We start from the raw sequence: 21,399 nt of genomic DNA on the forward strand, positions 1-21,399 counted from the left end.
CGTGTAACCGTCCAACACGTTGATAATAAATGTCCAGTGGTATGTCTGATGTCTCTGAAGAGTCAGCATAAGTAGAGACATTTTTTCTGTATATGTCCCATAGTTGGGCCACATTTGACAATGGCAGATATAAATGGCCCCCCCAAAATATAGAAGCGCAGCCCCCTATGTCTAATAAATGCAGTGAATATTATAGTTCTTTGTAGATAGAAAGAGATATTGTAACTAAGCGCGGACTCAGAATGTGTTTCCTGCTCATGTGACTTTTAGAATTGGCTTTATCAGGACTGAAGACCTCCGGACTACGATTAGACAGTGAGAAGCTTCTAAATCCAATAGAAACCCAGAGGGCCTAACCATCACATGTAGTGTACTGCCCAGGTGTAATAGTGCTGCCATCCTGCCAACACCCGCAGACAGGCTCTACCGCCACATGTCAGCAACTCACTGAGACTAGGTTCACATTTGCGGTTTAGTCCCCTGTGTTTGATGCGCATGCATCCTGTGTACCTATCCTTAACATGGGGTATGCAGGGACATGCGTTTGTATGCGTTAGGGTGCGTTTGCGTACGGTTGCGTCTTTTCGCGGTATGTGGAGGGGCGTGCCGAACGCATCTGGTTGCATTTTTTGCGGCATCAAATATCCGCAGTCTTCCGCATGCGGATGACTGTGGATGACGTGCGTAAAAAAACGCATTACTGGCTATGGAAACGCAAACATACGCAACGACATGCATACGCTTTGCGTTTACGTACGCAAGAATTTACATAAGACACGTCCATTGGGCCTGGCATGTGTAAATTCAAAAATTTGCCGGGAAAATAGCATTTGCCTATTGTCCGCAACCGCAAACGCACGCGCTGCGGACTCAACCGCAAATGTGAACCTAGCCTAACGTGGGAAAAGGAGTTTAACCTGTACCAACCTGAATCTAACTATCACATATCTATTGTCTAACTAATATTTATATTATATGTATCCCTTATCTCTCTATATCATATCTATCTATCATCTATGTATCCCATATCTGTCAATCAATCTATTATCTATCTATCTGTCTATCCCATATCTCTATCTATCTATTTTTCTATCTAAATATTATCTATCTATCTATCTCTATCTATCTACCTATCTATCTATCCCATAGGTGTGTATCCCATATCTATCTATCTATCTATCTATCTATCTGTCTGTCTATCTATTTTTCTATCTAAATATTATCTATCTCTCTATCTATCTCTCTATCTATCTATCATCTATCCCATATCTGTCTATCCCATATCTATCTATCTATCATCTATCCCATATATGTCTATCCCATATCTATCTATCTATCTATCTATCTATCTATCTATCTATCTATCTATCTATCTATCTATCTATCTATCTTTCTATCTAAATATTATCTATTATCTGTCTGTCTATCTATCTATCTATCCTATATCTATCTGTCTAGCTATCTATCCTCTATCTATCTATCCAAAAGAGAAAAAGGCAACACTCCATAGTCCAACATTCACTGGTTTATTGACTCATCATGCCAGGGCAATGCTTTGTTCCAAGTATGGAAAAAGTTCCACAACGTTGTCCTGGCATGATGGGTCAATAAACCATTGAATGTTGGACTATGGAGTGTTGCCTTTTTCTCTTTTGGATATTTTCAGGTTTGGTTTTGCCCAATAGGCTTTTTTTTGCACCCAATTTTGTAATTTTTGTCTCTGCCAATGCTGCCCTGTGTGCCATTTTTTATGATACATTACTGCAGGATTTCTTTAATCTATCTATCTCATATCTATTATCTATCTCATATGTAATGTCTATCTATCTAATCTCATATCTATCTATGTATCTATCTATCTCATATCTATCTCTCATACAAAATGAAAGTCATCAGCACTATACAGAGGTAACAAACTGTCCAAGTGGTGGCCCATGGACCCTTTACCCAGGGTTCTAGCAAATCCAGAAAATTGGATTAAAGTGGCAGCACTTCAGTTCTTCTAGTATATAATGGAAAAACTGAAATTTAGGCTATGTGCACACGTAGCGGAACTCTCGCAGAAATTACCGCAAGAATTCCGGATTCCATTCTGCGGGAAAATCGCATTTAAATTCCCTCGATTTTCCTGCGGAAAACCTAGTGTTTTGCAAGCGATCTGTAGCGTTTGACGAGTGTGACCAACTTTTTACTATCGATGCTGCCTATGCATCCCGCGCAGCCTTCCCGCCTCTCTCCACGCTCCCGGTCCCAGTAATCCTTTGCACGAATGACCGCGAGACTTTGTGCTCCCGCGAGATTGCGACGTCATCGCGGTCATTCTCGCAAAGGATTACTGGGAGTGGGAGCATGGAGAGAGGCGGGAAGGCTGCGCGAGACGTCGGAAGGTAAGAATAACAATATTTTTTATTTTAAAATTCTATTTTTTACAAGGATATGGTACCCAAAGCCCGGAGGACAGTCTCCTCTCCTCCGGACCGTGGGTACCATACGCAAATGTTCTGCTTACTTTTCGCGTGGTGGGCACAGCCACTTGTGGAAAATAAGCAGAATAATGCATTCCTATGTGGGCGGAATCGCCGCGATTCCGCAAATTAATGAGCATGCTGCGTTTTTTTACCGCAAAGCGATTCCGCTGCAGAAAAAACCGCAGCATTAGTACAGCATTGCGGAATCCCATAGGAATGCATGGGATGCTTATTTTTCGCGTTTTCGCAGCAAAATCACGCGTTTAAAACCGCCGCGGAAACGCGAAAAAAACGCGACTTGTGAACACAGCCTTAGTCACCTATAAAATAACATAGTATCTATCTATCTTTCTATCTATCTATCTATCTATCTATCTACATCGATCATTATCCCTAGGTACGTATACCAACTTTTAGCCCGGTGGTACAAAACTTTACATGCCCATGAGGCTCAATAAAGTGAAGTTTGCCCGCATACATATTTCTTTATGAGTACGATCTTAAAGCTTATGTACAATAAAGCAAGAATGTTCCATTATAGAACTCAAAATTAAATCTGAAATTTCCTCTCTGTTACAATGTAACATTATCCGCTATAGCACGGCTTCAACAATTATATCATAAAATACACATACAGCTTTTAATGTTTAAAAAAAAAGTTCCAAGCTTTCGTTGAATTAAACCAGCACAAAGAGGCTTCCAAAGCTCACATAAAACAATCATGAGTTATGACTTATTTCAAGATTTATTTGAAAATTTCTTAGTCCTGTATGTTTCATATTGTATCTCAGACTGCTGAAGACCTGGTTTGTTTTACGTTGCACACACAATCCATATAATTCTCTGGAGTAAAATCCCTCAATGACCTGATCGTTAGATTTTTGTATTTTTAGAATGGAGAAAACAATATTAAATTAAATTAGACACCAAAAAACTTAATAACAATAACATTGATAACAATTCTTAATACATGAATTGCTTTTGCAAGTATCTAACTCGGAGTAGAAAAAGAACTGTAGTTTTCCCACCATTTATTGGTGCTGTTTGAAATGTGAACATTTGGATGTTCAACACAACTTAGCTTTGAAGATGCTGGGCGAGATCCTCATATATTGGCAAAGAGGGTGCCCTCAATATGGCAATTAAGAGTTTTTGCACATTTATGAAGAAGGCAAATTAAAAGTGAAAAAAAATAGCTAGTTTTCTTCTAAAAATGTATTATTTACGGTATATGCCAACAAAGTGTTCACCTACCGAAGGTTCAGGATGGAGTCACATGTGACTCTTGAGTCCCCTACGTGAACTAGAGATCGCAACAATGTCAAATCATCACTGATATTTGATAGTATTCAAGACAAATAATTTGGATATATCACGAGGGCTGTGTAGTCAGTAAGCCAAACCTCCTACTCCGACTTCAACTCCTCAATTTCCACGACACCAAGTCCGACTCCAAGACTCCGACTCCCTCATACCAGGGTTGTGGAGTCTTACCGACAAACCTCTGACTCCTCAATTTCCACGACACCGACTCCCTCATACCACGGCTCTGGAGTCGGTAAGACAAACCTCTGACTCCTCAATTTCCACAACACCGACTCCCTCATACCAGGGCTCTGGAGTCGGTAAGACAAACCTCTGACTCCTCAATTTCCACGACACCGACTCCCTCATACCAGGGCTGTGGAGTCGGTAAGCCAAACTTCCGACTCCTCAATTTCCATGACACCGACTCTGACTCCGACGACACCAAAATGGGCTCCGACTCCACGATTACGACTCCACAGCCCTGTATATCTCTGTCATGCCATGCCATTGGAAAAAAGGACACAACCTTTTTACCTCTTGATAAGATGAAATGTATCTTTGTGCTACTTGTCATATTTGAATGTGGTTCGCAAGTTATTAGGATATCAAAATCTGCATAGATTTTGCTTGACCAACCTGGCATGAGCTAGTGTGGTCATGGAATGGCCTTTATCTAACACTGTCATATATTGTAAGCTTTGGAGGCGCCATTGTAGCATAGTGAGAAGCATTGTCTTTCCCTAGTTGAAATCTAAGGAGAACAGTTTCATGAAGTTTGTAAGTTCTCCCCATGTCTGCTTGGGATTCTTCTAGATTTCCTGTTTTCTTTTCCATACTTCAAAAATATACTGATCAATTCGTTAGATTTTTTGGAAACTTGCCATAGTTAGTGTATGAGATAAGAAAATTAGATTGAGGGCCCCATTAGAGAAACAAACTGATATGGCGGATAATAACATTGTGGAATATATTGGAGCAATATAAGAGAAGGAAAATTAAAATTCCGTTGAGTAAAGACCAAAAACACAAGTTTCTTAGCAAAAAAAAGCAGATGTTAACATTTTTATTGCATATTGCATTGCTGAGATTGCGACTGGCTAAAATTTAAAATTACTACTAAATTAAAGACTGAATGTCAGAACCTGTCCATTGGTTGGGCCAATACATATATGTATTACGGGCGGCCTTTGGCTCCATCTCGATCCTTAGGTCACCTCTGGCCTTCTCCACCGTAATCTTGATAGTATCAAGCCATCGGGTTGCTGATCTTCCTCTTCGCCTTGTTCCTTCTATTCGTCCAACCATGATTTCCTTCTTCTTAAAGTATAAAGAAATGTATTTATTTGTTTCTCTAACATATCATTTTACTCTTTATATCCTAAATCGCAGTACAAGGTGCTAGGACTGTATTGAAAAAATAGGTCATTGTAGAAAATGGCCACCGCGACTTAGTATTGACAAAGAAACAAAAAAAAAATATTTCATCTCACATATTTAAATTATTTTAATAAAAAATATTTTTATGACTTTTTTCATTAAGACGTATAAATGTAGGGATGACAAATATTGATCCAAAATCATCATGGACACAGAAAAGTCTTTTATATATTTGTCAGACTTTGACTTGAATAATTACTGCAGCATATAATGACTGGATTTATGGTGCCCGCACCCATACCCGTTGCGACTTATAAAAATCTGCTGACATTAGTGGGAGGGACATGTTTAAGGAGTGGACGACTGGAATAGTCTAGAAATTTGGAAGGGCGAGTCCACCCTTGATAAGCGGAAGACACCCTCACACTCTTCCTGCACAATGCGCATTTCTGCTCGTGTCGCTGGGTCCTCCACTGAAGCCCCTTTATACATTGCTTACCTCCAGAGAAGCGGAAACATGATTTCTCAAACGAAAGGCAAGTCTGTGAGGATTACCACATTTCTATGTATTTTTTTGCTTAATTTCATTTTTTTTTTCCTATTTTGCTTTCATGGGAGCAATCCAGTATTATATTTCTGTACATCAGAATGTTTAATTTTTAACTGATATGTTCTATTCTATTATGATAAAGTGTAGTAGGATTAGATATTTCAGGACTTTTGGATGCTGACATTTCGAGAGCAAAATACGGAAAAATTTTACTAATTTGTATGAATACAATTTTGTTAATGTTAAACTGTCCCTTCGACTAATCCGATATAGGTAACTTTATTTTCTTATAATTAGTTAAAAAATAATTTTGTATTTTTTTTCAAGGCACTGTGCTAAAATAATTAAAAATAGATCCAAAATGTCTAATTAAGATTAATTTTTACCCTTAGTCCCCTTGCAATTTGCTCTAAAATTGTATGCGTTGGAGGCAGATTCTACAAAGTGTTAGAAATCTGAAAAATTATTTATGTGGGAAATTTCTTAGAGAACTTTTTCCTTTTTTTTTACTCTATCCTCAGGCAAATCAAAATGAATTGCATCTCCAATTAATAGAATCTTTTTTATTATTATTATTCTAACTTCCCGTAATTTTTCATTCAGTTATAACATCACAAATTTGAAGTTAGAAAGCTTTCTTTTAATTAAAAATTGAAACTGAAAGAAAAAGCTTAATACAGAAGGTGACTTTCGTGTTTGAAGTTTTGGTAATATTTCATGACCCTTTTTTGACTTTTCCCACAATGCATCTCATTCTTGAGTGCTTTGATGGCGCTTTGTAACCAAGCATGGCATTAATTGGGCAATGTAACTACAGTTTTCATTAGCAGGCGCATTAAGTAAGTGGAAAATGCCCGTGGGAAATGCAGTACAGACTTTAAAAATGTTTTAGACTAATCTAAAGATATAATTTGGGTTTTTTTCGCTAGGGTTCACTGCAATTAATACGGCTGTTGTGCGCAATTCTAAAGTACTAGGAAACATATTGAACGGATTTTTCGAGCAATAAACTCTAAGCTGTCAAAAAATAAAATACACAACTCTATTACAAATTCGTTGTTGACTTTCTTGATTTAACTTCATCTCTTTCATGTTTTACAGCACCCTCAACAATAACAACATCACTCGGCTTTCGGTTGCAAGTTTCAACCACATGCCAAAGCTCCGAATTTTGTAAGTAGATTGTTATTAATGAATCTCTAGCGTGTGTTGTGTATTATTCCGAAACGCTACATATTCATCATGCTGTTTTAGAATACAGACTTTTTTTCCCTTTACTGTACTTTTTTTTAAGCTGCTCTCTATTGTATTCGATGGTTGAGATTTAATTATTTCGTGGATAATGGTGTTTTATTTTGTATTAATAATTTTTTTTATGTATTATTTTGAATGTTATTTGATTATAATCCCACTGTGTATAATTGTAATGAGCTAAAACAAAAAATATAAGAGTAAATGATTGAAAAAAATGTATATATATTTAGCACATATTTCATATATCAAAATTGTTGAAGTCCCCTAACTTAAATTGCCTTGTCTTTATTATTTGGCTTTTTTTTGGTAGAATAAGCAAAATTCTTACGTTTTATGTACCATTCACCCCTCAAAAATTCTGAGGTTTGTTTGGGACATGTGCACACAATAAGGCAGTATGGTAAGATAAGTAAGAGATGGTGGAAGTGGTGGTAGTGCACACTTGGGGTGGTTGCATAGGGATACAACACCTATAAGAGCCTTAAATCTGTACCCGCAACCCCGTGGCTGAAGGAAAAAAATTTCCAGATAGTAATTCACTTTAGTGGAGATATCAGGGTATCTGGGCTCCATCTGTGGGAATGAAGAATCTTTCATGGCTTAAAATTAAGATTTTTATTACACCAGCGTGTTTTGGTGTCGGACTGGCGCCTTTTTCAAGGTAGAAAGCCAAACATGGTGTAAAAACCCTTAATTTTATACCACTGAGGATTCTTCATTCTTGTAGGGACAACCCAGGTGCAGAGATATCTCTACTGAAGTGAAAAATAATTTTCTAGCCCTTTTTGTCCTGTCATTACCATCTTTAAAGAAATTTGCTTTCCAAGTAAATAACTAAAGACTGCCTTGACACATTAGGCAGGTCACATTTCATTTGAGACCATGGACTTTGATTGGCTGTCACATATGATAAATTGGAAATCCTTAGTCTTTTATTACTGTGCTCCAGCCAGACTTAATTAATGTGAAGTGGATCCTTGACAAACAGAGCTACATGAAATAATTAGCTGTAGACTAGACATGTGTGCTTTAATATCCATTACAGATTTTTAGTTAAAGGAAAAAGTTCTTCTTGTAAGAGAAGAATTGATTGGTTGAGTATCGAGACATTTCAACACCATTAGAAATTTGCAAATCCTTGTAGAGAAGATTAGAAAATTATTTTTTCAGTCATAAAAAGAGATAATTGCAGAAATTGATCGAGAATGCTGGAATAATCAGTATTGAGTCTGAAAAACAAAATTTAATCTAATTTAAGAGAAATGTGATCTAGAGCTATAAAATTTTGCCTACAAATTTGAATCTCTTTGTGTGTTTTTTTTGGTCTTATTTTGTGAATGTAATTTTCTCTTTGGAATTCGGCCATGATCTTGTGCCCGTCTTGAAGTAGCGAATGTCTTTGTGTCACCACTTACTTCCTTTAATTTCAGCCGCCGTATTGAGCATGGGTCCCGATGGGCTAAAAGCAACTAATCCCCTTTTCTTTGATTAAACAAAAAGAGAACGAAATCAGAAAAAGGATACAAGGGCATGTTTTACATTGAATTATTTTTTCTGCCTTGTTCAGTAGAAAATGAATGTGACCTGTTAAAAGGATTTTGCAGGCAGTTTCTATAGAGACTAATAAAGCGAGACTTAGTGATATTTCTAATTGGGAGCCAAATCTTTTACAGCTCTTTTTTCACTATTGCTGTCAGTACACTGCCCCTATAGAGCAATTTACTTGAGACTTGTGTAGTCTTTCTTTTTTAACCCTGCTTTTGTTCAGCTATTTAGCTACAGAATTCCCAAACTATTTTCAAGCCTTGGAAGATTTTCTTTACAGACTGTAAAGAAACGATGACAGAAATGGTACGACTGCATTTTTTAATGTTGGCAAACATGGCGACTTTTCTCCACCATTATTTTTTAAGCGATTTGTTATGGACAATTTACTAATCAAAAAAAAAACACATATATTTAGGTTTATACAATATTTTGTTTTGGGACATTATCAGAATTCTTGTTTAGTATATTTTTTAAGTATTTTATTATAATTTTTTTTTTTTACTCTCTTAGTCGTCTTCACTCCAATAACCTATTTTGTGATTGCAATCTGGCTTGGTTATCTGACTGGTTGCGACAGAGACCCCGCGTTGGCTTGTATACTCAGTGCATGGGACCCAGTCACTTGAGAGGACACAATGTGGCTGAAGTTCAAAAGCGGGAATTCATATGCAATGGTAAGGACATGGTTGGACGGTCAAGATTGAAAAATTTGTCTCAAAAGTTGCACAGTTGCATGAAAAATTTGATCACTGGTAATTTCAAGATGCAATAATCTTGGCATTTTATGGCTACTTTTCTCTTATGTTAAGCCTTTATATCATAAATTAGCCTTCAAATTACATGTTGATATTATGCCATACCAATATGGTACAAATATATTGCATTCACACACTGTGGCCATCTAAAACTTTTACACAAAAATATTTGTAATTTGTTTTCAAATTTGTAAAATTTATCAAAAATTAATTCTAAACTTTACTAGTATTTCTTTGCTTTTATTACATACTACCCACAAAAAAAACTATAATACACCAAACATAAAGGCACTATATGGCTGTTATAAAGAGACACACGAGACAGTTCTGCAGATTGTCTAAGTATGGTCTACGAGAACGTTCCACCCAATACTCATAAAAAAGAGACAAAGGAAACAAAAAATTCTTCATTGACTGTGTTTTCTCTATTTATTTTTCTTGTACATATCTTTCAGATGAAGATGAAGGCAAGTCTGTTTTTCTTATCTAAATCTTCTTTCACCTTTCATGGCGACGGTGCATTTTCTTTGTGTAAATGCAAAGGAATATTTTTGGTTTCATATTCACAATTGAAACATTCAGTTCAGCATAATTGACTTTTCATGTACAGTTCGTCTACAATAATGTAAACTCTCACTTTGTCTTGCAGGTCAGCAGTCATTCATGGTCTCCTCCTGTAGTGTCCTGCACTGCCCAGCCGCGTGTACCTGCAGTAACAATGTTGTGGACTGCCGAGGAAAAGGCCTAACTGAGATCCCGACTAACCTCCCCGAGACTATAACAGAAATGTAAGGTTTAGTCATATTTTCCTTGAGTACATTGAATTTTTGATCACCTTTCATTGACCTATATGATACTTTTTGGTTAGCATTTTTACATTTTGGGGCTACATCTATTTTATATCAGATTAAGCAGTTAACTTTATGAGTAAGATTCCCTTATCACTAGAGGTCCTGCACAGAATTGTCCAAACTGTACAACCCCTTTAGGGTGGTGGAAATAGACATTAACACCTTAGAGACCCTGCCCATTTTCGTTTTTGCGTTTCTGTTTTTCCCTCTCCTTCTTTCCAGAGCCATAGCTTTTTTATTTTTCCGTCAATATGGCCATGTGAGGGCTTTTTATTTTGCGGGACGAGTTGTACACTTGAACGACACCATTGATTTTACCACATTGTGTACTCAAAAACGGGGAAAAAATCCAAGTGCGGTGAAATTGTAAAAAGAAAGTGCAATTGCACAAAGTTTTTAGGATTTTTTTACCATGGTCACCAAATGCTTTAACTGAACTGCCATTATGACACTATGATTCTCCAGATCATTATGAGTTCATAGACCTGGGCTTATGTTTTGCATGCCGAGCTTACATTTTTATTGATACCATTTTGGTGCAGATACGTTCTTTTGATCGCCTGTTATTGCATTTTAATGTAATGTTGCGGTGACCAAAAAAAAACCTTAATTCTGGCGTTTTGACCTTTTTTCTCACTACGCCGTTCAGCGATCAGGTTAATCCTTTTTTTTATTGATAGACCGGACGATTCTGAACACAGCAAAAACAAATTTTATGTGTATGTTTGTTTTTTTATTGTTGTGTTTTGAATGGAGTGAAAGGGGGTGATTTAAACTTTTATATTTTTTAATTTTTTAATATTTTTAAAAACATTTTTTCTCTTTTGGCAGCTTCAATAGTCTCCATGGGAGGCTAGAAGCTACCACAACCTGGTCGGCTCAGTTATATACAAGCAATGATCAGATCACCTTTATGTAGTAGAATTGCTCACTTGCTATGTGCGCCAACCACGGGATGGCACTCATAACCATCCGGCACTGACAACCATAGAGGTCTCCAGGAGACCTCTGGTTGTCATGCCAACCCACTGGTGACCCGCGATCATATGACAGGGGTCACCAGCAGGAGGATTTCCTGCCCGATGGCTGGAAGTGCGCATTAAATGCTGCTGTCAGAGTTTGACAGCGGCATTTAACTAGTTAATAGCCGCAGGTGGATCGTGATTCCACCCGCGGCTGTTCTGGGCACATGTCAGCTGTTCAAAACAGCTGCCATGTGCTGGGAAAGATGTGGGCTCACCGCCGGAGTCCACATCAAGAGGAGAGAAGCGACCTCCTCATTACTAGTGCGATGGAGGTCTTAAAGGGGTTAATATTATAACTGACTATATACTCTTTAAGAACTAGAAGCAGCCCATGTGACTGCTATTTCTATGGGACCCCTGGATAGATGGTACCATTTCAGATTAGTCTCATCTTCAGTTGAATGAGTGGTGAGAAACTGCACAATTATGTGGTCTCAACCAACCAGTTCTGTAATGTTAGCAGAGAAGAAAATAGAAAATCTACAGTCAATGCATAAAAATGGGTTAGTGCCTGGAATTTTATGAAGGTATCAAGCTTCCTAATTTTTATCTTTGTTGTATGGTTAAAGCATTAATTCGCGCTGCAAAAAAAATAATGGGTGAAGTAAAATTACCCAATCTAGGTAATGTAAGTAAAAAAAATGGCAGTAACCCATGATGCCTAAAAGTGTATATACAATAGCCATTGCCTGGTAATCGTCCTGCTACTCTGAATTTCTCATGTAATGCTTTATGGATTATAAGGGGGAAAAAAAGAAGATTTGCACCATCAGTGGGTGCCCCAATATTTTTATTTTGTTTATTGTCAGACATTGTATTGAGTTCCACTAAAATAGATTACAAATACCCAAGTATAGCAGTCATATAAGAAGTGTTACTAGACACACGTGAGTAGTAGCGCCAATGCTTCCATCATCTAGTGCATATAATATACCGTATTTTTCGGACTATAAGACGCACCCCAATTTTCAGAAGGAAAAAAAATAATAATGTGTCAAATGGGGGTCCGTCTTACAGTCCGAATTCAGCTTACCTGGGAAGGGATCCGGCACAGGTGGAGGAGTGGTCACAGGGGTCATTCAGTGCTCCAGGCTGGTGCGGTGGTGGCGGCACTGTGCTGGGGCAGGTGGGCTGTGCTGAGGCAGGTTGGTTGTGCTGGGGCAGCTGGGCTGTGCTGGGGCAGCTGGGCTGGGGTGACTGTGCTGGGCTGGGGCAGGTGGGCTGTGCTGGGGCAGGTGGGCTGTGCTGGGCTGGGGAAGCTGTGCTGGGGCAGGTGGGCTGTGCTGGGGCAGCTGGGCTGTGCTGGGGCAGCTGGGCTGTGCTGGGGCAGGTGGGCTCTGTGGGGTGAGGGTGGCGGCGGGCTGTGCACCGGTGCAGGGGCAGCGGCTCCGCTGGCATTTCCTCGAAGCCTGGAGGCCCCCCGCACATCCGTTACTGACTGCTGCCATGTTGCGGTGGCCTCTGAGAACATGGATGTCGGGAAGATTGCCACCGGTCCGGGGACGGTGCATGCACAGGTTCAGATCTCGTCCCGAGATCTCGGGGGACGAGATCTCGTTGCCAAGTTTTGAATCTCGTCTCCTGAGATCTCGGGACATGATCTGAACCTGCGCATGCGCCGTCCCCGGACCGGCGGCCATCTTCCCGGCGTCCATGTTCCCGAAGGCCACCGCAACATGGCAGCTTCATGGAAATGCCGGCGGAGCCCCCCACGGAGCACAGAGAGCCGCTGCCACCACCGCACCACAGAGCCCGCGGCACCCGCACCAGCCTCCAGCCATGATCGGAGGTTAGTATATTGCGACCATAAGACGCACCCCCCACTTTTCCCAAAAATTTTGGGGGAAAAAAGTGCGTCTTTGTCCGAAAAATACGGTAAGTTAAAAAACAAATTAGTTACGGTTTTATTCTCGGCGAGAAAGTTCCTTAGCTAAGTTAGTCCACTGCTTTTATTGGTTCGTTTTGATATAGACTTTGTGTTCAGTTGAAGCTTTTATGTTGCATTTGTATTTTCTTTGTCTAACATCTAGAAGTGACTGTACACATTGTGTGGGATCTTGAATGCCGGAACTAAACCTGACGATTAAGGAAAAATGATTTAATGTTTATGGTGGTGTACTGACTCTACCTCAATGGCAGATTTCACAAGAAAAAAAGGTCGACCACTTTGGATTTTAACATGCCCAATCCTTCGTTCTTAATAGAGAGATGTTCTAGCACTAGCCTATTGCCCTCGCCATACTGAAAACACAGGTATATACATGAGAAATCTGGAAGAGCATAGCCTAAATGTACTGCCTTCGCTAGCCTGAAATACAGAAAGGCACAGTGGGTAGGAGACATATATTAAGAGTTAAGTTGGGTTGGAAAATCACAAAAGTAGTCACTGTCTGAGCCATACTCCATGACCCAGAATATGGTTGTTAGTTACTTGGGGCAGTGACTGAGCCGATACATGACCTGTCAGAGATGTAGAGGAGTTTACTATGTCATTGGCACAACTCACTGTGATTTCTGTCCTGTGTTTTTACCTTTAAGAAGGCAACTTACTGGTTAAAATGAGTTTGTTAAGCAGAAGCAATGAGAACGTAGATGTCAACCAGAGATCACTGTTGCTTCAATTTCCTTTCCTGTTTCAAATTATGTTGCCCAGATGGTGCATCCTCTAGTTTCCAGCAAGGGCTGTGAAGTGTTTTTATTAAAGTGTCTTTGATTTACCTGCTTAGTAGTCAAGTGAATTTATATGGACAAAGAAAAGCCTGGAGCATTGTGTCTGCGGAGAGATGGAACACCAGGAGTCACCGGTGGATGCACTGAATATTTAATAGTGTAGCCTTTGAGCAGAACATCCTCGACACAGCGCTGTATCTAAGCCAGTGCATCGTTATCACGCATTATTTATTGAGCTGCTGTAGACTCGTTGCAGTGTGATACATGGGGAGTCCATGTAATTTTCAATGGAAATTACCGATACCGCTCTCCTTCCAGTTCTTTCCTCTATGTGTTTCTCTCCGTTTTCTCTTTCCATTTCCCTCCTGTCCCCTTTTTTATACTTTGCCCTGTCTCAATCTACTCTCATCCCTTCTCTCTAAAATTTCGTATATCCTTTCGATTTGTTCGTCTTCTTAAAGGTTATGGAATAGCTTAAAGCTTCTTTTTTCCAATCACCCTTTGGGCACAAGTTTAACTGATGTGGATGAAAAGTGGAAAAGGGCATTTTGTTTGGAGCTTTGAGAATTGAATGAAAGGGGTTTATTATATTTCATATATTCATATTAAACCTGAGGACTCATGTACACAAGTCAAACCCTACTGTACATCCATAAGGTTTTTTTGTTCCTTAATTGTGAACTGCATGTAGGCAGAGTATGGCAGCAAGTGCCTACAGCCTTCATGCACACAGTCTGACCACGTGAATGACGACTAAATACATTTCTTTACCCAATCTTTTTGCTCTAGCGGAGACTTATATATATATATATATTGAGAATGTTATGTCCCAGAGAGCTGAAACCCAGTTTAAAGCCTTCCACAGTGCATGATTTACCTATGTAGGAATCTTGAGGAAAATTGGTCCAGCTTCTTGGCTGTAAATTAATAATTGATTTTTGTCCTGCTTTCTTGAACTTTTTTGTATTATATACTTGGCAAGCAGATCTTAGAGAGCTGAAGACTGGTGTAAAACCTTTCAAAGTCCCTGTTTTACCTATGTGGTAAATGTAAGACAGATTGGTGTAGTTGTTTGGTTGTACATTACTATGTCTATTTGTGTTCCATGTTTTTGGCGAATATCTTAAGTACAGTAGATCCAAGAGAGCTGAAACCCAGCCTACTGTAAAACTTTCTGAAGCGCCTGATTTACCTATATGTCAAATTTGGCAGCAGATTGGTACAGTCATTTTGCCGAAAATTATTGTTTGTGTTCGTTATTTTTGGCAGATATTGCAAAAATGTTTTTGGTTTATGTTTTTCTTTGGCGAGTCAGTATTAGAGAGCTGAAACCTGGTGTTAAAACTTCCAAAGAGCCTGATTTACCTATGTGCCAAATTTGGTGCAGATTGGTCTGGTTGTTTGGTCACGCATAAAGAATAACAAAAATATGGCCACACAACAGAAATTCATATATACATCCAGAGTTATATATATAGATATGCATAAAAACAAATAGCAGTATATGAATCATTTACATCAGATAACTGTTGGATAAATGTGCATTTAGTATGGAAAGTGGAGGAAACCACTGTGAACCGCTGCTAGAACAAAAGGATCAGACATGTAAATTTAAAATGCCCCATCTTTCTCTCCCCTGAAATATCTTGGGGTTTATATATTCACAGTACCATCCAAAAGTTTTAGGCAGGTGTGAAAAAGATGATGCAAAGTAAGAATGCCTTGAAAAATAGAAGTGTTAATAGAATATTTTTAATGTAACGTACATGAACAAAAGAGAAATTTGATCAAATCAGTATTTGGTGTGAATGTCCTTTACTTTCACAACAGCTTCAAACCATCAATTCTTCTAAGTACATGTGTACACAGTCCATACCTTCCGACACAAAAACAAGGCAAAGCAACTCAACTATACGTGAAAACAGGAATAAAGGCATTTTTTTCTCAAAAGTTCAGAGAACGGTGAAATAATTAGTGTACGCAGGCAGTAGGAAAGCATAGGGGAGGCCCCTTAAAATAAAAAAAAATCAATAAATAGAGATGAGAATTTGGTCAGGATTAGTGGTGTCCTCGATGCTGAGAAATACAGGCAAATACTTATCCATCATATAATACCATCGGAGGGGTGTCTGATTGGCTCCAAATTATTCTGGAGCTGAACAACAACTCCAAACTCCAACAGCTAAATAATCATTAACTTTGCAATACATGTATATACACACATATTTTAATTTACTTCTTTTTCCCTTTTTTAGCCCCTTTACGTAGAAGTTGTGCTCATTTTTTCCTGCCGCAGCTCTGTATTACTTGTCTGCACAATGCGTCCATTCGTATCCCCCCGTTCCCTTGGAATAAGGATCAGAAATTCAGCCTTACATTCTTTTCTTTTATAGTTATCTAATATCATTTACTTATGTTTATAGCTCCAGACTACCAAATTTAAGAATATGAAAACCCATAAAACAGTCTCATCCCAACATATTTCGTTCTGCATAGAAATCCTAGATGGATTACAGTGTATCATATATTTCTTCTTGCTCACCATGTCATCGACATATCCCAGCATTTGTAATACCTTGTCAGGATGATGATATATTACACCTAATAAAATTCTTGTCATACTGATTTTTATATCTGTTTTCTCATGATGAAGAAACTCGAATTGAAAAACTCCTAGAATGAGAAAACAGATATAACACAAAATGGTCTACAGCAAACTGAACAGCACCACAATAACACACAGATTAAAATATAACATGTAATCAGGAAATAATAATTGACCATAATTATTTTATCCTAATTAGTTTATGATGTGGAAGTGTACATTGTTATGTGGAATGTAGTGTAGCACCTTGGGGGAGGAGAAAAGTATATGGCTTTAATATTTTGGGCCATACACCACATTCACAGATAATCCCAGTGACTCCGTCCTTGGTTGTCACTTGTGCATTACATTATATTAATATCTGATAGGTGGGGGTCCTACTACTTGGACCTCTGCTTATTGGATCAACATGAGTCTCTGTTCCCCTCTATGATCAGTCCGGTGTTTTCCAGGAAGTAAACATTAATTGTTCATCTTTGGCTAGACCTCAATGGCCAGTAGGCCACTGATAATAAAAATGATGAAGACGCGACCATCCCGATAGCCCGCAGCCCTTTCAATTTTTGCAAATACCGTACACAACGCTATACATATTAACGCGGTTCCCTCTCCATATTTATTGATTGTTAGTACCTGTTGGATGAAGTCCATAGAGCTGCTTTCCTTCTGATGCATACTAATGTGGCCGTTCCTGATGCTGAAGATGTATCCTCATGTACATCATAAATGTGTGACTGGTGACAGTATGACAACAGAGACCGCCGACCATTTAGTACACAAAAGGGTATTCTACAGTGATTAATAAATACACAAAGGGGGGAAAAGGATAAGGGAATATTCAGCTCACCGAGTGTGGAAGAGGTGCCTCTATCAACAAAATGTGGTGCGCAAACACCATACCGGCAACTGAGCAAAGAGGAATACGTAAAAAAAAAAATTCCAGCATCCGCCATGCTGTGCAAAATTAAAACATGACTTTTAATTGTTAAGATTAAAAATTGTAAGATCAAATCATTTTAGTTAATTTTATTAATATGGTTTGATCTTACAATTTATAATCTTAATAATTAAAAGTCATGTATTAATTTGGCATTTTTTGGTGGAATCTGGAATTTTTTCTTCCATATATTGTCCAGTGAGCCTGGATCACCTTCATTATTTCTACCACACAGAGCTGTAGATATGCATAGGACTGCACCCGGTTCTGAGCTGATTCCCAATAACTAAAAAAAGGAGAATCCATTGTTTTTTAAAGCACCACTTCAGGGTTTTTTTTTTAAATCTCACCACAGAAGTGGTATCAGGAATGTTTGACCAGGTATGTAGTAAAATACTTACTTACCAGCTACCATCTTCTACTGCTCCCTCCCTTCTATCTTGTGACCGCAGTTTCTGACTGTCCGAAAGTCACTGCCAAGTGTTACAATCACTTAATGTAAGTCTATGACTTACAGTCTTACAGACTCACATTGAGAAGCGACTTCCAGTCTGTCCAAGAAACACTGGAGTGATTTAACCAGTCATAAGTCCAGTCATGTAGTGCAGAAGAGGACCGGAGTTGCACTGGAAACAGCAGAAGACTGTGACCGGCAAGCATTTTACTGGTCTCAGGGAACATACATTATTGATACCTTTACAGTGGTGTAATAAAATAAAAAAAAACCACTGTATTGGTACTTCAAGAACTTAGCTTAGCTCCAACCAATAAAATGTGTTCAATGTACTTTAATGGGCCTCTTCTTCTGACTTTCCCAAACAAAGGAAAGGTCAGATTTCCCACGTGTTCCTGTTTTCTCTGTGAGAGTGATGCTGATAGATTCATGGAGGAGCGGCTCATCTGTTGAGAGAGAGTCAGGAGGCTGCCATACAAATTAACTTGTTGGACAACGCTATCAAGATCAGATTAGCTGACTCTTATCTAATATGTATGGGGGGCCTTTAGATATGGCATAAATGTTTAAAAAGGAATCTGTCCGAGCGATCGACCCCACTTTACTTCCCCTCAAAACAATTTTAAATAGTCATGTTGGTCTCTGAAAGATATTGTTATCTGTGCAATGTTTTGCTACCTCAATGAAAAATATCTGTGTTAGTACATATGCAAATTAGGCAAATTAGGCTTATGTGCTCTGGGCATGATCAGAGCTCTTGCCAAGCCTCTGCCTCCCTAGATTCTTCCCAGTCTAGCTCACTGTCTGTGTAGTGATGCTAGTGAGCTGTCATTCAAGCAGAAGAAGGTGGAGCTATGCTGGGAAAAGAACTGGGGAGGCAGAGACTTGGGAGATTCTTTGACACTCCCAGAGCACTTGCTTATTTTGCACAAGAGCACTCAAGCTTAATTTGCATAAGAATTAAAACGTTTTATCAGTCAGGGTGCAGTAGATTGCAGAAGTAAAGGTGTAGATGAGATATTTCAAAGAGAAACATGATCATAGAAACAGTTTTTGGGGTAATGACAGATTTCCTTTAAGATCAGTACTCAGACTTAGTTGTACCATTTATATCGTCATATTAGAGCAATAAAAGTAAGGGAAATGGGTCAAATCTTTACATCTTGTACTTGTAGTAACAGGCTAAAAAGTATTTAGTGCAGGAGACCCTCAGATACTTGGTCCCACTTATTATAATTACACCGACAGCCAAGAAATGTCTTTCTATTATTACACCTTTTTTACATTATTACCCTCAGCATCCATCAAATCCTATCTGTAAAATCCATGTCCTTCTGTGTGTCAGCTGTACCTTCTATAATAATAGTCAAGTCGGAATATTAAAAGTGAGCTATCTGAACCCATTTTCCAGCCATGCACAGTAAGCTTTGAGAATCATGGACTGTCAACTGGAATATCTCTGCTTTTAGAAAGTTGTGGTCAGTTGAGGTCTCACCCACTTGAAAGCTTTCTAGTTTATTAGATGATTATTATATTTATGTGGGACCTGCAGTTCAATACCAGGTCATATAAAATGGCACTCTACTTGTACTATTCATTTTTACACAGGATAGTTTTAAGGCTTGGACGTGCAGCTTTTACGTCTTGGCTTCTTTTTCCGAGAAGCAAATATAAGATAAAAGGTGTCACAGCGGGCTTCAAGGATGAAGAGCCTTGGCTCTGCTGTTATACGATCACTAAGATAGTCATGTCATGATTATAGAGCTATATCCTTGGAAATAATAGCCATAATTCTCTTCCCTTTGTACTTCATTCTGCTCCACAGAGTTTGCCGCCTGAAGGTGTATCCTGACTGTCATTTATTGAAGGGCTCTTACTCATGACATGTTCGCACGGTGTCAGGTCTTACCCCTTCATTTTATTTATCTGGTGTATCACCGTAGAGCCATTTGTTGTACAGTTGGATAAAGTTCTCCTGTCATTTATATTATGGACCATTTTGATTTTTTTTTACCCTTTGTAGTTTTTATGCACTCATGGCCTAATTGGAATCCACTTGGAATTGGATATTATTTTCTTTCTTTTCATCTATTTTTTTTAAAATTTTTCTTTCTATTCTCATTAATCACATCCTAATTTGGCTATCCTGAAAATACAGGATAGGAAAAAAGTGGTCAGACAATCCGCGCTGCGAATCACTATGAACAATTATTATTACAGTGGTCTTTATTTGACGCGTTTCGAAGTTTCACAGAACTCCTTCCTCAGGTAGTTTTCTCCTGAGGAAGGAGTTCTGTGAAACTTCGAAACGCGTCGAATAAAGACCACTGTAATAATAATTGTTCATAGTCATTCGCAGCGCAGATTGTCTGACCACTTTTTTCCTATCCTGCATCTTCTACGTCGGTCCTTCGTGGATCTGTGGTTCCTGCAGCAGCGAATCCTCCATGCTTATTACAAGCTCCATCTGGTGAGTGTATTATTTTTAAATTGGTTTACCTACACTGGATAATGCACTATTGCGCTATTTCTCTTCAATAGTATCCCTATCCTGAAAATACGTCACATTGATTTGTTGATTTGTAGAATGCCAACTGATTTTCCTTTTTTTATGGAATGAACATAACTTGCAGCCTAAAAAAGCTTTGAGTCAACTTTATCTCATGAAAATTGTCTTTGTTGGACATGTTTACATAAATTAGCTTATAATCTACCATATGTGTTATTGCTTTATAGCTATGCATTGTAAAATAAAGAATATGAACAGATGTTGTTTTGACCCAAATTTAACATTGTGATAAAGAAGGTTATCTGAATTGTGGACAATTAAGATAAATTAATATTGCATTGGCTGATGTCAATTTAGGGTTCAAATTTAAAAAAAAATTGTGCCTTGATATTCCAGTGCTCTGTTATGCGTGTAAAGGTAACCTGTGTTATATCTGTGCCTACAATATGATAGTCTAAGGGTGCATTTACACAAAAGTGGCCGTCAAACAACATGCAGCCCTATCGGCAGTTGTTAGACAGGTTGACAGCATTTCCATGTGCACAGAACGATCGTTAAAAAAAATTGTTCTGTGCGCATAAAATATTATTGTTTTCAGCAGCATATGATGATTACATGCTGCCGACAATGATGATTTTTATGCAAGTCTACAGACCATTATACAAAAAACATGAGTGTATTCCACATTGATCAGGAGATTGTTGTCCTCTTTAAACAGGCAGTTTCGAGTTCTCCAATTATCGACCGGTGTAAATGCACCTTAAAACTACCATTAATTTGCCATAAAAACTTCCCATTCAGAGAAACAAAGAGAAATTCAGTCTTAGAAAAATTTGCAAGATATCTACTGTTTGTGCAAATACCCTAAAACCGTGATGATCTGTGTTTTTAATTTTTTAAATTCTGGTCATCTATGATGGGGGTTCAAGGTGTTACTTCCAGAAGGTGGATCGTTACACAGGTAGACTACAACATTCTGAATGAGACCTTATCCAGAGTTACGTGTTAGGTATCTTGGTCTACGCTGGGCAATATAACATCAAGCAGCTGAACATCTAGCATAAAATATGCATAGCATATCGCAACGC

The 21,399-nt window shown here is 38.5% G+C and overlaps 1 protein-coding gene across 3 annotated transcripts in view; it reads left to right on the top strand.

Annotated features, from left to right (window-relative positions):
* Positions 1 to 21,399, top strand: part of SLIT2 (slit guidance ligand 2) — a 441,790-nt gene that overhangs the window by 308,680 nt on the left and 111,711 nt on the right. For all 3 annotated transcript variants that reach the window (XM_073574662.1, XM_073574660.1, XM_073574661.1), the window contains exons 7-9: positions 6,805 to 6,876; positions 9,016 to 9,179; positions 9,910 to 10,048. In XM_073574662.1, coding sequence (XP_073430763.1) covers positions 6,805 to 6,876; positions 9,016 to 9,179; positions 9,910 to 10,048 — 375 coding nt within the window. The remainder of the gene's footprint in view (positions 1 to 6,804; positions 6,877 to 9,015; positions 9,180 to 9,909; positions 10,049 to 21,399) is intronic.

The sequence above is a fragment of the Dendrobates tinctorius genome, unplaced genomic scaffold, assembly GCF_039654945.1.
Source record: "Dendrobates tinctorius isolate UK_male_01 unplaced genomic scaffold, ASM3965494v1 ptg000039l, whole genome shotgun sequence".
NCBI lineage: Eukaryota > Metazoa > Chordata > Amphibia > Anura > Dendrobatidae > Dendrobates > Dendrobates tinctorius.